The sequence below is a fragment of the Dendrobates tinctorius genome, unplaced genomic scaffold, assembly GCF_039654945.1.
Source record: "Dendrobates tinctorius isolate UK_male_01 unplaced genomic scaffold, ASM3965494v1 ptg000051l, whole genome shotgun sequence".
Taxonomy (NCBI): Eukaryota; Metazoa; Chordata; class Amphibia; order Anura; family Dendrobatidae; genus Dendrobates; species Dendrobates tinctorius.
Window position 1 is genome coordinate 9,129,694 of NW_027361719.1, and position 16,967 is coordinate 9,146,660.

The following is a 16,967-nucleotide window of genomic DNA, read 5'->3' on the forward strand; positions in this document are numbered from 1 at the left end:
TGGGCGCCGCCATCTTGGATCCGGAGAAAATGGCGGGCGCATGCGCAGTGCGCCCGTTGGGAATCTGCAGGCTCCGGCTGGCAGATCCATCCATTCATTCATTTTGATCACTATGAAAACTATCGTAGTGATCAAAATAAAAAAAAAATTGTAACTAGCCCTCCCCCCATTTATCACCCCCTTAGATAGGCAAACATAATGAAATAAAGAAAATATTTTTTTCTTCATTTTTCCATTAGGGTTAGGGTTAGAATTAGGGTTGGAATGAGGGTTAGGGCTAGGATTAGGGTTAGGATTAGGATTAGTTTCCACTATTTACCAACTTTGGGGGTCTAATTTCTCCTGTTACCCTTGGGAAAATAAAAAAATTGGGGGCTAAAAAAAACAACAACTCACTTTTGTGGGAAAAAAAAAGAGACTTTTTATTTTCACAGGTCTGCGTTATAAACTTCTGTGAAGCACTTGGGGGTTCAAAGTGCTCACCACAAATCTAGATAAGCTCTTTGGGGGTTCTAGTTTCCAAAATGTCACTTGTGGGGGGTTTATACTGTTTAGGCACATCAGGGGCTCTGCAAACGCAACATGACGCCCGCAGACAACTCCATCAAAGTCTGCATTCCAAAATGGCGCTCCTTCCCTTTCGAGCTCTCCCATGCGCCCAGACAGTGGTTCCTTCCCACATATGGGGTATCATCGTACTCAGGACAAACTGCACAACAACTTTTGTGGTCCAATTTCTCCTGTTACCCTTGATAAAATAAAGCATAGCGGGCTAAAAAATCATTTTTGAGGGAAAAAAAAAAGGGATTTTTTATTTTCACTGCTCTGAGTTATAAACTTCTGTGAAGCACTTGGGGGTTCAAAGTGCTCACCACATATCTAGATAAGCTCCTTCAGGGATCTAGTTTCCAAAATGGTGTCACTTGTGGGTTTTTGTTTTTTTTCACTGTTTAGGCACATCAGGGGCTCTCCAAAAGCGATATGGCGTCCAATCTCAATTCCAGCCAATTCTGCATAGAGAAAGTCAAATGGTACTCCTTCCCTTCTGAGCTCTGCCGTGCGCCCAAACAGTGGTTTACCCCCAAATATGGGGTATCAGCATACTCAAGACAAATCGCACAACAACTGTGGGGGTATGATTTCTCCTGTTACCCTTGTAAAAATAAAAATTTGGGGGCGAAAAAGTTTTTCTGGAAAAAAAATGATTTTTTATTTTCACGGCTCTACGTTATAAACTTGTGAAGCACTTGAAGGTTCAAAGTGCTCACCACACATCTAGATAAGTTCCTTAAGGGGTCTAGTTTCCAAAATGGAGTCACTTAGAATCATAGAATCATAGAATCGTAGAGTTGGAAGGGACCTCCTGGGCCATCTGGTCCAACCCCCTGCTCAAAGCAGGATTTGCTAAATCATCCCAGTCAGATGTCTGTCCAGCCTCTGTTTGAAGACTTCCATTGAAGGAGAACTCACCACTTCTCGTGGCAGCCTGTTCCACTCATTGATCACTCTAACTGTCAAAAAGTTTTTTCTAATATCTAATCTGTGTCTCTTCCCATTCAGTTTCATCCCATTGCTTCTAGTCTTTCCTTGTGCAAATGAGAATAAAGTTGATCCTTCTACAATGTGACAGCCCTTTAGATATTTGTAGACAGCTATTAAGTCTCCTCTCAGTCTTCTCTTTTGCAAACTAAACATTCCCAAATCCTGCAACCTTTCCTCATAAGACAGGGTTTGCAGACCGGTCACCATTCTGGTCGCTCTTTTCTGAACTTGCTCCAGTTTGTTGATGTCTTTTTTAAAATGTGGTGCCCAAAACTGGACACAATATTCCAGATGAGGTCTGACCAAAGAGGAGTAGAGGGAAATAATGACTTCACGTGATCTAGACTGTATGCTTCTGTTAATACATCCTAGAATTGCATTTGCCTTTTTTGCTGCTGCATCACACTGTTGACTCATATTCAGTCTGTGATCTATTAGTATACCCAAGTCTTTTTCACATGTGCTGTCACTTAGCCCTATTCCTCCCATTCTATATATGCTTTTTCCATTTTTATTGCCCAGATGTAGTACTTTGCATTTCTCCCTGTTAAAAAACCATTCTGTTAGTTGCTGCCCACTTCTCCAGTTTATTTAAATCTTTTTGAATCCTCTCTCTCTCTTCTCTAGTATTAGCTATCCCTCCTAGCTTTGTGTCATCAGCAAATTTAATCAGTTTACCCTCAATTCCTTCATCTAAATCGTTGATAAAGATGTTGAACAATACAGGGCCCAGGACAGAGCCCTGTGGTACCCCACTTGAGACATTCTTCCAACTGGATGTGCAGCCATTTACGACCACTCTTTGGGTCCGATCACTAAGCCAGTTATGAATCCACCTAACAGTTGCCTTGTCCATTCCATACTTAGTCATTTTTTCAATAAGGATTGTATGAGAGACTTTGTCAAATGCTTTGCTGAAGTCAAGATATACTATATCTACAGCATTTCCTTGATCCACCCAATCAGTGATACCGTCATAGAAGGAAGTTAAGTTAGTCTGACATGACTTATTAGTTAGAAACCCATGCTGACTCTGTTTAATCACTTCATTCTTATCCAGGTATTGACATACATGTTGTTTAATAATTTGTTCAAAGATCTTTCCTGGTATAGAAGTCAGACTCACCGGCCTATAGTTGCCTGGGTCCACCTTCTTCCCCTTTTTGAAGATAGGAACAACATTTGCTCTTCTCCAGTCTTCTGGCACTTCTCCTGTTCTCCAAGAATTTTCAAAGATTATGGAGAGGGGTTCAAAAATTTCTTCTGCTATCTCCTTCAGTACTCTGGGGTGTAATTCATCTGGACCTGGAGACTTGAATTCATTTAGGTTAGCTAAGTGTTTCCTCACTATCTTTCTGTTTATAGATATCCTGGATTCTTCTATTCCCATAATAGGACAGTGAATAACAGTTGATGTTGCATTTCCTTTCTGAGAGAAAACAGATGCAAAATAGGAATTTAAAAGTTCAGCCTTCTCAACATCCTGTCTTACCATTTCATCATTTTCATCCTGTAAAAATCCTATAGCATCTTTGACTTTTCTTTTACTTTTGACATATCCCCAAAATCCTTTATTATTGCTTTTGACATCTCTTGCAAGCCTCAGTTCATTTTCAGCTTTAGCTAATCTGAATTGTGCCCTGCAGGTTCTGCAGACAGCATTATATTCTTCTTTAGATATGCCTCCCTCTTTCCATTTTATAAACATTTCTTTCTTCCTTTTTAGCATGTGCTTAAGTTCTGTGTTCATCCATCCTGGTTTCCTTAAATGCTTCCTATTCTTCCCTCTTTTCGGAATTGTTAACAACTGTGCTTTGAGAATTTCATTTTTCAAGATTTCCCATCCTTCCTGGACATTTTTGTCTTTAAGGATATCCAGCCATTGGATCCCTCCAATTCTCTTTCTGAATCCCTTAAAATCTGCCTTTCTGAAATCTAACCTTGACGTCTGAGTCTTCACAGGTCTTCCACCTCTAGTTATCCAAAATTCTAAAATAGCATGGTCGCTACCTCCTAGGGTCCCAGCCACTTTTACCTCCTCAACCATTTCCTCCCTGTTTATAAGGATTAGATCCAAGGTAGCAGTTCCCCTTGTTTTCTCCCTTACCTTTTGGAAGATAAAGTTGTCAGCAAGAGAGGATAAGAATTTCCTTGACCTGTTAGTTTTGCCTGAGAGAGATTCCCAACAAATGTCTGGATAGTTGAAATCTCCCATGACAACTATGTCATATTTTTTGGAGAACTTGGCCATCTGATGCATAAAGAGTTCATCTATATCTTCGGCTTGCACAGGCGGCCTGTAGTAAATGCCTACAATGGTGTCCTTTCCATTGTTCTGTCCTTGTATTCTTACCCAAACAGTTTCCACAGAACTCCCAGTCTCTGAAGCTTCAATCTCTGTGCAGATATACGCGTTTCGAACATACAATGCGACACCCCCTCCTCGTTTATCAAGTCTGTTTCTTGCAAATAAGTTGTATCCTTCTAGTCTTGTATTCCAATCATGTGTATTGTCCCACCAAGTTTCAGTGATTCCAATGACATCATATTTCTTTTCCTGTGTTAGTAGTTCCAATTCTCCTTGTTTGTTGCCCATGCTTTGTGCATTAGTATAGAAACATTTTAGTTTGTGATTGGTTTCTCTTTCTCCAATATTTTTATTAATTAGATTCTTTCGTCTTTGTTCTTCCTTTCCACTTCTAATAGCAGAGTTCTCAATAGCATTTGTCAGGTGTATGGCTTTTTCTGGTCTTTTGCTTCCCTTCCCATGTTGTTCTAGTTTAAAGCTCTCCTTACAAGTGTAGCAAGGCGACTTCCAAATACATGCTTTCCAGTCTTCGTAAGGTGCACCCCATCTCTAGCAAGTAGTCCATCGTATAAGTAGTTCACTCCGTGATCCATAAATCCAAATCGTTGCTGACGGCACCATCGACGTAGCCAGTTGTTCACCTGCAGAATCTTATTCCACCTCCTTGTTCCATGGCCATCCACTGGGAGGATGGAAGAGAAGACCACCTGCGCTCCCAGTTCTTTCACTTTCTTGCCTAAGTCTTCAAAGTCTCTGCAGATGATTTCCAGGTCGTTTCTTGCGGTGTCATTTGTCCCCACATGTAGTAGCAGGAATGGGTAGTCATCTGTAGGTCTGAAGAGTCCTGATATCCTGTCAGACACATCTTTAATTTTTGCACCTGGAAGACAGCACATTTCTCTTGTAGTTATATCCGGTCTGCAGATAGCGGCCTCTGTTCCTCTCAGCAGGGAATCCCCCATGACCACCACTCTCCGTTTCTTCTTCACAACATTTTTCTTTCTCCATCCAGGAGGACTCTGAGGGCGTACAAGGTTGCTGTTTGTTGGCAAAGTCTTATCCTGATGTATTTCTTCATCGTTTTCCTGCGTGAGAGCCTGGTACTGGTTCCTGAGAAGTATGGGTGCTGACTGCCTCCTGATCCTCCTGCTTCTCTGGGTCACATGTCTCCATTCCTCTGTTTCTTCAGGTGCACTTCGAATTTCTTCTCTTTCTGTAACATGAAGAGATAATTCTGCTCTGTCCAAGAACTCTTCACCTTCCTTAATGATCTTCAACGTAGCTAACCTCTCTTCGAGATTTTGCAACTTTTCCTCCAACAGGGACACAAGCTTGCATTTGTGGCATGTGAAGTTTGGCTTTTCCACTGGTAAATCTGTGAACATGTAGCAAGAAATGCAGCTCACCAAATGGCTCCTGGCCTCTTCCATCTTGAGATTTCTTAAAAACGATGAAAGATGAGCCAAATTTCGCGCGCCTATCGGCGCGCGGTTTTTCCGATTTCCTCTTTTCAGCTGCAACCACCAAAACCCAGTGATCGTTGAGCTCGCGGAGACTCTTCACTTATCCCAGAAGGCACTGGGAATATGCAAATGATCTCCTCAAGACTCTTCCCCTGGTTTTCCGATTTCCTCTTTTCAGCTGCAACCACCAAAACCCAGTGATCGTTGAGCTCGCGGAGACTCTTCACTTATCCCAGAAGGCACTGGGAATATGCAAATGATCTCCTCAAGACTCTTCCCCTGGTTTTCCGATTTCCTCTTTTCAGCTGCAACCACCAAAACCCAGTGATCGTTGAGCTCGCGGAGACTCTTCACTTATCCCAGTTGTTGGGAGTTTTCACTGTTTAGGAACATTAGGGGTTCTCCGAACGCAACATGGCATCCGATCTCAATTGCAGCCAATTCTGCGTTGAAAAAGTCAAACGGCGCTCCTTCCCTTGCGAGCTTTGCAAAAAAGTGGTTTACCCCCATATATGGGGTATTGGCGTATTCAGGAGAAATTGCACAACATATTTTGTGGTTTATTTTCTTTTACCACTTGTGAAAATAAAAAAAAATTGGTTCTGAAGTAACTTTTTTGCAATAAAAGTTAAATGTTAATTTTTCCCTTCCACATTGCTTTAGTTCCTGTGAAGCACGTAAAGGGTTAATAAACTTCTGGAATGTGGTTTTGAGCACCTTCAGGGGGTCTAGTTTTTAGAATGGTGTCAATTTTGGGTATTTTCTGTCATGTACACCCCTCAAAATGACTTTAAATATGATGTGGTCCCAAAAAAAAAAAAAAAAAAAGTTTTGTAAATTTTGTTGTAAAAATGAGAAATCGCTTGTCAACTTTCAACCCTTATAACTTCCTAACGAAAAAAAAATTTTGTTTCCAAAATTGTGCTGATGTAAAGTAGACATGTGGGAAATGTTATTTATTAAGAAATTTGTGACACACATCTCTCTGATTTAAGGGCATAAAAATTTAAAGTCTTAAAATTGCAAAATTTTCAATTTTTGCCATCTTTCCATTTTTTTTCATAAACAAGACATATCGAAGAAATTTTACCACTAAAATGAAGTACAATATGTCACTCTTCCAATTGGATGTGCAACCATTTATTACCACTCTGAGTATGATCACTGAGCAAGTTATGAATCTAACTAACCATAGCCTTGTCAATCCCATAATTGTTCATTTTTTCAATAAAGATAGCATGAGATACTTTATCAAATGCTTTGCTGAAGTCATATACTACATCTACTGTATTTCCCTGATCCACCCTGTCAGTGATTCCATCATAGAAGCAAATTAGGTTAGTCTAGCATGACTTGTCTGCTACAAATCCATGCCGTCTCTGGTTAATTACTGAATTCTTATCCAAGTGCTTACATACATGCTGTGTAAAGGTACTGTCACACTTAGTGATGCCCCAGCGATCCCGACCAGCGATATGACGCGGTCAGGATCACTGGTGCATCGCTCAGTGGTCGCTAGTGAGCTGCCACACAGGCAGATCTCACCAGCGACATCGCAGGGGTCGGGGGTCGCTACTTACCTGTCAGACGAGGCAATCCTGACGTCCTCCCGCCCGTGTCCACGCATTGCTCGTTTCCACAGCAGGAAGCCCAGCAGGAAGCTGACGACGAGAAACGGTCCAGGACGTTCTCGCGCGACCAGCGATGACCAGCGGTCGGAGGTATCAGACATAGCGATATCGCTAGCAATAGCGCTATAACGTCACAAAAACCAGTGACGTTATAGCGATATTGCTAGTTATATCGCTTAGTGTGACAGGCCCTTAATAATTTGTTCAAAGATCTTTCCTGGTATAGAAGTAAGGCTCACTGACCTGTAATTTCCTGGCTCCATCTTCATTTTTTTTTTTTTTTTAACATAAGGACAACATTTGCCTTTCTCCAATTTCCTGGGACTTCTCCTGTTCTCCAGGAATTTTCAAAGATTCTGGCTAGAGGTTCAGCAATTTCCTCTGCTATGTCTTTCAGCACCCTAGGATATCCAAGAATTATCGTTTCTCCTTGTGGAGATTAACATGAGACATAAAGCCACAATGCTCCTCTGGGAAATATGCAAGTTGTCTCTTCAGAGAGGAAGAGGACTAGAACTCTAGTGCCATTGTGGTTTTAAGTCTCCTCATCTCGGCATGTCAATCTCTGCAAGGAGAAACAACACTTCTTGGATATCGGTCAAATGCCTCTCACATGGCCAAACCAGATCTCACACTTTGCACTGACGAGGGGCAGTACCCCGAAACACAGTTGTCTGCAAATTGAGATTCTGGTTGGATTTTATCTTGTCATGTGACAAGACTCGTTAAAAGGTTTACATTGACTTTTAGGATTGCTACTTCCAATAGGTGGCAGTAGAGTTCTAGGCCTTTTCCTCTCTTCAGAGACCATTTGCACAGTACCCTAGGATGTAATTCTTCTGAACCAGGAGTTTTAAAATCATTTAAATTAGCTATGTGTTCATTCACTATCTCTGTTTATAGAGCACGTGGATTATTTTGTTCCTTCGTTAGCATAATGAAGATCAGTTGATGTTACAATTGCTTTCTTAGAGAACACAGATGCAAAATAGGAATTTAAAAGTTTGCCCTTCTCAACATCATTTTTGACCACTTCTCCTTTTTCATCCTGTAAAACACCTATGGCAACGTTATCAAAAGAAAAGTTATTACCCCAAAAATCCTATTGTATTGCTTTTGGTCTCCCTTGCAAGCCTCACTTTATTATTGACTTTAGCTCTTTTAACACTTGCATTGCATTCCCTGTAGACAACATTATATTCTTTAAATATGCAGCCTTTTTTCCATTTGATATACATTTCTTTTTTTCCTTTTTAGCAAGTGTTTAAGCTATATGTTCATCCATTTTGGTCTCTTTAAATGCTTCCAATTTTTTTGTCTTTTCTGGATTGTTACCAATTGTGCAGTGAGAATTTCATTTAGCAAAATCTCCCAACCTTCTTGGGCATTTCCGTCCTTTAGAACATCCAGCCATTGGATCTTTCTGAGTTCATTAAAATCTGTCTTTCTGAAGTCTAACCTTAAAGTCTGGGTCCTCGCTGCTTTTCCTCTTCTTGTAATCCAAAATTTGAAGTTAGCATGATCGCTTCCTCCTAAATTACTAAATACCTTTAATTTCTAAACTATTTCCTCCCTGATTGTAAGAAATAGGTCCAAAATTGCAGATCCTCTTAACTTTATCTTTCCAAAGGTAGAAAAAAAGAATATCAACGAGAAAAATAAGAATTTTCTGGACTCATTTTTGCCTGACAGATTCCCAACAAGTATCTGGATAGTTTTAATCTCCCATGATCACCATGTCGTACTTTTTTGAGGGGGAAAAAAAAAAAAAAAAAAAAAAAAAAAAAAAAGACTTCTGATGTAGAAAGGGTTCATTCAGATCTTCAGTCTGTCCAAGTGGCCTAGAATAAACACCTATAATAGTGTCCTTTCTGTTCTTCTCTCCTTATATTGTTACCCAAACAGTTTCTACAGAGCCAAAGTTCTCTGAAGCTTGGATCTCTGGAGATATAAGCTTTACTAACAACACCTCCAACCTCTTGTTAATCCTGTTTCTTATAAATAAGTTGTGGCCTTCGAGGTTTGTATTCCAATCATGTGTATCATCCCATCAATCTCTCTTCTTTACAAATAGATGAAGATCATAAATCAGATTTTCAGACGTATTGTTTTTTAACACTAAAGGTACTGTCACACTAAGGCTAGTTTCACATTAGCGTTTACGGCCGCAGCGTCGGGCTGCGCACGGCCGCCGCTAAGCCCAGCCCAATGCTGCGCCTCCGCCGGTAGCTCCGCCTATGAACGCATGATGCTGCATGCGTCCCCTATCTTTAGCACTGGGGACGCAGGCTGTGTGCAGTATGCATTTGGCAGCGCATGCGTCCTTTTGACGCTGCGCCAAGCGCACAAAATTGCAACCTGTTGCATTTGGCGCTGGTCGGCGCAGCGTCAAAAGGACGCATGCGCCGCCAAACGCATACTGCGCACGGCCTGCGTCCCCAGTGCTAAAGATAGGGGACGCATGCAGCGTCATGGGTCCGTAGGCGGAGCTACCGGCGGAGGCACGGCAGGGGGCGGGTCTTAGTGGCGGCCGTGCGCAGCCTGACGCTGCGGCCTTAAACGCTAATGTGAAACTAGCCTTAGCGATGCACCAGCGATCCCGACCAGCGATATGACGCGGTCAGGATCGCTGGTGCATCGCTAAGTGGTCGCTAGTGAGCTGCCACACAGGCAGATCTCACCAGCGACATCGCAGGGGTTGGGGGGGGGGGGTCGCTACTTACCTGTCAGACAAGGCGATGGAGACGTCCTCCTGCCCCCGTCCACGCGTCGCTCGTCTCCACAGCAGAAAGCCCCAGCAGGAAGCTGACGAAGAGAAACAATCCTGGACGTTCTTGCGCGATCAGCGATAAACAGAGGGGAGCCGGTCGGAGGTAAGTATCAGACATAGCGATATCGCTAGCAATATCGCTATAACGTCACAAAAACCAGTGACGTTATAGCGATATTGCTAGCGATATCGCTTAGTGTGACAGGTCCTTAACACATTATATGGGGCTCCTTCCATGTTGAGGTTTTTTTCTGACTGATGGTCTACAAACAAAGGACAAACAAAATGCTTCCTACAATGGGCTGAACAGAATTCACCCTTTCAAATAAATGGGGCAGTAAAAAAAAAACAAAAAAAAAAAACCTGGAAAACAGATTTGTGTTCTGACCTTTTTTGGTTACCTGATTGCTTGCTGGCAAAAGCTTCAGAAGCAATGTTTTTTAACCTTTCTGGCTTATACTAGGATCTGTCTGATTTTCCTGAGGTGTCTGTCAAAAGTGATTGAACTGCAAATCTGACAGAGAGCCCAGTGTTGATGTGAACAGACTTAGATCCAGGTCATACACAGCAGCTTGATGTTGTTTTTCTGTTTATTTTTCACCCAAAGTCAGAAGTGAACATTGAGGCTATGTGCTCACGTATGCAGAAAATTTCTGCTTCAAAACCGAACTCCTTCCCAAAAAATTGAACCAAACTGGGATCATAACTGCACAATGTGAGTGTGGTTTTACATTTTTTTTTTTTTTTTCCCCTTCACAGCTCTGGTAATATTTGTATCACTTCATATTAAAGTCTTATACAATATATAACAAGTCGGAAGTTCATTTGTTCTCATCATTTATACCGTACATACCAAGTAATGATGCCAGTATGCCCACTATACCAGTCCCGGCACCAAGCTCAATGACTTTTTTTCCTTGGAAATTCAGTTTCTGTTCTTCAAAGTAGGTGCAAAGATACAAAGCCTGAAAAGAGAAAATCAGAAATGCTGGGTGTTCTCTGCACAATAGGATGTGGCACAACTGATAACAGGGATCTGGCCTTAGGCCCCTTTCACAATGTATTCTTGCTCATGTTCAATGGTCCTGTCAGGGCTTGCGTCCAAAGCCCCTGCAAAATGGGATTCGGGCGTATGCACTGAGAGCCATTTACTATAATGGTACCAACAAAAAGTCAACGTGAGCTCTGACGTGCATTATTTACCGGAAGCGGAAACTCAGACATAGTAGTCTACAGTATATGGCTGAATCCCATTTTGCAGGGACAAAGTGCAGTGCGAAAACTCCTTTATGCTAAAAATTAATTTCTTCTGCTCAGTGTTATACAACCTTTCTACTTTTAAGGTGATATAGCTGCAGGAGGGCATATGAAGTACATATAAAGACCATTTTGGAATATGGGTATACACACCTTCATAGACTGTAAACTTGCGATCAGGGCATTGTAGAATTAGGTGTTACTCTAATGTCTGATATTGCCTGTACATGTCCCCTCTGACTTGTAAGGTTCTGCTACAGAAATAAAAATCATTTTTATATATTAGCGGGTCCTGTGTCGGATTGTAACTAAATGACTTCCACCATGGGGTTGGATTACTACATGACATGCTAAATACATTGATGAATGAGGGCTAATATAGGGCAAATTTGCACCTAATTTTTAGAGGATGTCTTTGCACACATTCTCAAGACAAGTTGTAGGTGGGAGAGTGAGAATGATGATGCGCTACTCACAGTGAAGCAGAGCGTGGGAATCACAGTTACCCGATGAAGTTTCCTGGACAGAGTCTAAGTGAAAAATGCTTTAATATGTCACTTATTTAATCAGTTATACAAACTGTGGCAGAAAAATCTGTGGCTGTATGGACAACAACATAGATGTCCCCATTGAAAATGAGAGAAGATTTGTAGACGGTCTTCAGTATGAAAAACTCCCATGGGAAGAATTTCTTCTGTAACAACTGCTCGGCTTATAACTAGGATTATAGTCCGGTGTCTGTAGAACCAATGAACATATGGCCAAGCTCTGTGCTTCCCCATACCTTTGTGTTTTCAGGTGTTGCTAACATGGCAGCATTGGTGATGTCACATCAACAGCTCATCAAACAGCTGGATTGAATGGTGATGGCAAAGTGGTCAGTACTAAAAATGTTAGAATGTGTTGGAAAACCTCATTTATTGTGATAACATCTCTAGCCATGGAAGCCCTGGCAATGACTGAAGGCAGGATGTACAGTATTATATGTCTTTTGCAGTGAAAAGGTTAAAGATATAAAAACACTATTTACCTGGACATGCAAGTTAATTTATAGGAAACTAATGCTGTGAGGATGACTGACTAGAAGAGCAGCTACAGGGAGAAAATGGACCAAGGGTATGTGCACACGCTGCGGATTGCTCTGCGGATTTTTCAGTGCAGATTTAGCTAAATCCGCAGGTCAAAAGACTGGAGCGGGTGCAAAGAAGAGCGACCAAGGTTATTAGGGAACTAGGGGGTCTGCAATACCAAGACAGGTTATTACACTTGGGGTTATTTAGTTTGGAGAATCGAAGGCTTAGGGGTGATCATATTACAATGTATAAATATATGCGGGGACAGTACAAAGACCTTTCTAATGATCTTTTTACTCTTAGACCTGTGACAGGGACCAGGGGGCATCCTCTACGTCTGGAGGAAAGAAGGTTTAAGCATACTCACAGACGCGGATTCTTTACTGTAAGAGCAGTGAGACTATGGAACTCTCTGCCATATGATGTTGTAATGAGTGATTCCCTACTAAAATTTAAGAAGGGTCTGGATGCTTTTATTGAAAAGTATAATATTACAGGGTATATACACTAGTTTCCTTGATATTGCGTTGATCCAGGGAGCTAGTCTGATTGCCGTATGTGGAGTCGGGAAGGAATTTTTTTCCCCAATGTGAAGCTTACTGTTTGCCACATGGGTTTTTTTTTGCCTTCCTCTGGATCAACATGTTAGGGCAGGTTAGGATAGGATATGGGTTGACCTAGATGGACTTAACCCCTTACCTACAATGGACGCAATATTCCGTCCATGTGACCCTGGACCTAATTACCATGGACGGAATATTACGTCACAGCGATCAGCGGTGCCCACGTGGTGAGCGCCGCTGATCGCGGCCGGGTGTCAGCTGATTATCACAGCTGACACCCGGCACAATGTGTCAGGGGCGGTCACGGACCACCCCCGACACGTTAACCCCTTGTACACCGCGATCAAACGCGATCGCGGTGTACCGGGGGTTAAAGGGAAGCATCGGCAGGGAGGGGGCTCCCTCCGTGCTTCCCCGAGCCCCCCACAGCAGCGCAATGTGCAGCGCTGCTGCGGGGGTCTCTTTCCCTACAGGCCCCCGGATCCAAGATGGCGACGGGGGCCTGTAGGGAGCTGACTTCCTCACTGCCTGCAAAGCGCAGGCATGAGGAAGTCTGCAGAACTGCCTGTGACAGATTGCTGATCTGTCACAGTGATCTGTGATGTGACAGATCAGCGATCTGTCACAGGACAGTGATGTCCCACCTGGGACAAGGTAATAAAGTAGAAAAAAAAAAAAAAATATTCCCCAATAAATCTATTTTTTCAAAATAAACGAAAAAAACAAAACAATAAAAGTACACATATTTGGTATCGCCGCGTCCGTAGCGACCCGCCCTATAAAACTGTCCCATTAGTTAACCCCTTTAGCGAACCCCTTAAAAAATAAAAATCGAAGCAAAAATGATTTATCATACCACCGAACAAAAAGTGGAATAACGCGCGATCAAAAAGACGCATATAAATATCCATGGTACCACTGAAAATGTCATCTTGTCCCGCAAAAAAACGAGCCACCATACAGCGTCATCCGCAAAAAATTAAAAAAGTTATAGCTCGCAGAATAAAGCGATACAAAAAATAATAATTTTTTATATAAAATTGTTTTCATTGCAAAAAACCGACAAAACATAAAAAAAGACCTAAATGAGGTATCGCTGTAACCGTAATGACCCGAAGAATAAAAACGCTTTTATCAATTTTACCGCACGCGGAACGGTGTAAACGCACCCCCCCAAAAGAAATTCATGAAACGCTGGTTTTTGTTCATTCTGCGTCCCAAAAATCGGAATAAAAAGCGATCAAAAAATGTCACGTGCCCGAAAATGGTACCAATGAAAACGTCAACTTGTCCCGCAAAAAATAAGGCCTCACATGACTCGGTGGGTCAAAATACGGAAAAATTATAGCTCTCAATATGTGGTGATGCAAAAACTATTTTTACAATAAAAAGCGTCTTTTAGTGTGTGACAGCTGCCAAAAAAACCGCCATAAATAGTAAATCAAACCCCCCGTTATCACCCCCTTAGTTAGGGAAAAATAATAAAATAAAAAGAAAATGTATTTATTTCCATTTTCCCATTAGGGTTAGGGCTAGGGATAGGGCTAAGAGTGTGTTGGGGTTAGGGTTGGAGTTATAATTGGGGGGTTTCCACTGTTTGGGCACATCAGGTGCTCTCCAAATGCAACATGGCGTCTGATCTCAATTCCAGCCAATTCTGCGTTGAAAAAGTCAAATGGTGCTCCTTCCAATCTAAGCTCTGCCATGCGCCCAAACAGTGTTTTACCCCCACATATGGGTATCAGCCTACTCAGGACAAATTACAAAACTTTTGGGGTCCAATTTCTCCTGTTACCCTTAGGAAAATAAAAAATTGGGGGCAAAAATATCATTTTTGCGGAAAAAAATGATTTTTTATTTTCACGCCCAGGCGTTATAAACTTCTGTGAAGCACTTGGGGGTTCAAAGTGCTCACCACACATCTAGATAAGTTCCGTGGGGGGTCTAGTTTCCAAAATGGGGTCACTTGTTGGGAGTTTCAATAGTTTAGGTACATCAGGGGCTCTCCAAAAGCACATGACACCCGCAGACCAATCCATCAAAGTCTGCATTCCAAAACGTCACTACTTCCCTTCCGAGCCCCGACGTGTGCCCATACAGTAGTTTTCTCCCACATATGGGGTGTCAGAGTACTCAGGACAAATTGGACAACAACTTTTGGGGTCCAATTTCTCCTGTTACCCTTGGGAAAATAAAAAAATTGGAGACTAATTGATCATGTTTGTGGAAAAAATACGATTTTTTTATTTTCATGCCTGGGCATTCTAAACTTCTGTGAAGCCCTTGGGGGTTCAAAGTGCTCACCACACATCTAGATAAGTTCCTTAGGGGGTCTAGTTTCCAAAATGGGGTCATTTGTGGGGGGTTTCCACTGTTTAGGTATATTAGGGGCTCTCCAAAGGCAACATGACACCTGCAGACCATTCCATCAAAGTCTGCATTCCAAAACGTCACTACTTCTCTTCCGAGCCCCGACGTGTCCCCATACAGTAGTTTTCTCCCACATATGGGGTGTCAGAGTACTCAGGACAAATTGGACAACAACTTTTGGGGTCCAATTTCTCCTGTTACCCTTGGGAAAATAAAAAAATGGGGACTAAAAGATGATGTTTGTGGAAAAAAATACGATTTTTTTTATTTTCATGCCCGGGCGTTATAAACTTCTGTGAAGCACTGGGGGGTTCAAAGTCCTCACCACACATCTAGATAAGTTCCTTGGGGGGGTCTAGTTTCCAAAATGGTGTCATTTGTGGGGGGTTTCCACTGTTTTGGTACATCAGGGGCTTTCCAAACGCGACATGGTGTCAGATCTCAATTCCAGCCAAAAACGTCAAATGGTGCTGCTTCCCTTCCGAGCTCTGCCATGCGCCCAAATAGTGGTTTACCCCCACATGTGGGGTATCAGTGCACTCAGGATAATTTGCACAATATCTTTTAGGGTCCTGTTACCCTTGGAAAAATAAAAATTGGGGGTGAAAAGATCATTTTTGTGGAAAAAAATATGGTTTTTAATTGTACCGCTGTACGTTATAAACTTCTGTGAAGCCCTTGTGGGTTCAAAGTTCTCACCACATATCTAGATAAGTTCCTTGGGGGTCTAGTTTCCAAAATGGGGTCACTTGGGGGGTTTCCACTGTTTAGGTACATCAGGGGCACTCCAAACGTGACATGGCGTCCGATCTGAATTAAAGCCAATTTTGCATTGAAAAAGTCAAACTGCGCTCCTTCCCTACTGAGGTCTGCCATGCGCCGAAACAGTGGTTCCCCCCCACATATCAGGTATCAGCGTTCTCAGGACAAAGTGCACATTAACTTTTGCAGTCCAATTTCTCGTGTTACCCTTGGTAAAATAAAAAAAAATTGAACCTGAAGTATTTTTTTTTTGTGAAAAAAAGTTAAAGGTTCATTTTTTTTTTTTTAAATATTCAAAAAATTCCTGTGACGCACCTAAAGGGTTAATAAACTTCTTGAATGTGGTTTTGAGCACCTTAAGGGGTGCAGTTTTTAGAATGGTGTCACTTTTGGGTATTTTCTATCATATAGACCCCTCAAAGTGGCTTCAAATGTGATGTGGTCCCTAAAAATAAAATGGTGTTGCAAAAATGAGAAATCGCTGGTCAATTTTTAACCCTTATAACTTCCTAACAAAAAAAAAATTTTGGTTCCAAAATTGTGCTGATGTAAAGTAAACATGTGGGAAATGTTATTTATTAAGTTTTTTGTGTGCCATATCTCTGTGATTTAAGGGCATACAAATTCAAAGTTGGAAAATTGCAAAATTTTCGCCAAATTTCCGTTTTTTTCACAAATAAACGCAAGTTATTTGAATGAAATTTTACCACTAATATGAAGTACAATATGTCACGAGAAAACAATGTCAGAATCACCGGGATCCATGGAAGCGTTTCAGAGTTATGACCTCATAAAGGGACAGTGGCCAGAATTGTAAAAATTGGCCCGGGAGTTAACGTGCAAACCACCCTTGGTAGTGAAGGGGTTAAAGTCTTCCTTCAACCTTAATATCTATGTTACCTGCAGATTTAGTGCAGTTTTTGTGCGGTTTTCCTATAGTGGAGCAGGTGTAAAAATGTTACGGATTCGCAAAAAGAAATGACATGCTGCGGATTTGAACCCGAAGCTAATCTGCGCGGAAAAATCTGCAGAATGTGCACAGCGTTTTTGAAAATGGGTAGACTTGAATGGTACTGTAAACACAGGAGATTCTGTTGCGGACCCGCAGGGCTAAATCCGCTGAGGATCCGCAACGTGTGCACATACCCTTATATTCGCCCTCGCTTCCTGCCATTGGGATGGTGCAGTGAGCAGTTACAGTGATCACTCCCTGGTACATTGACTGACT

The 16,967-nt window shown here is 41.9% G+C and overlaps 1 protein-coding gene across 1 annotated transcript in view; it reads right to left on the reverse strand.

Annotated features, from left to right (window-relative positions):
• EEF1AKMT3 (EEF1A lysine methyltransferase 3) overlaps positions 1 to 16,967 on the reverse strand; it is a 73,742-nt gene that overhangs the window by 28,305 nt on the left and 28,470 nt on the right. Inside the window, exon 2 of the mRNA XM_073576759.1 lies at positions 10,568 to 10,679. Within this exon, the coding sequence (XP_073432860.1) occupies positions 10,568 to 10,679 (112 nt within the window). The remainder of the gene's footprint in view (positions 1 to 10,567; positions 10,680 to 16,967) is intronic.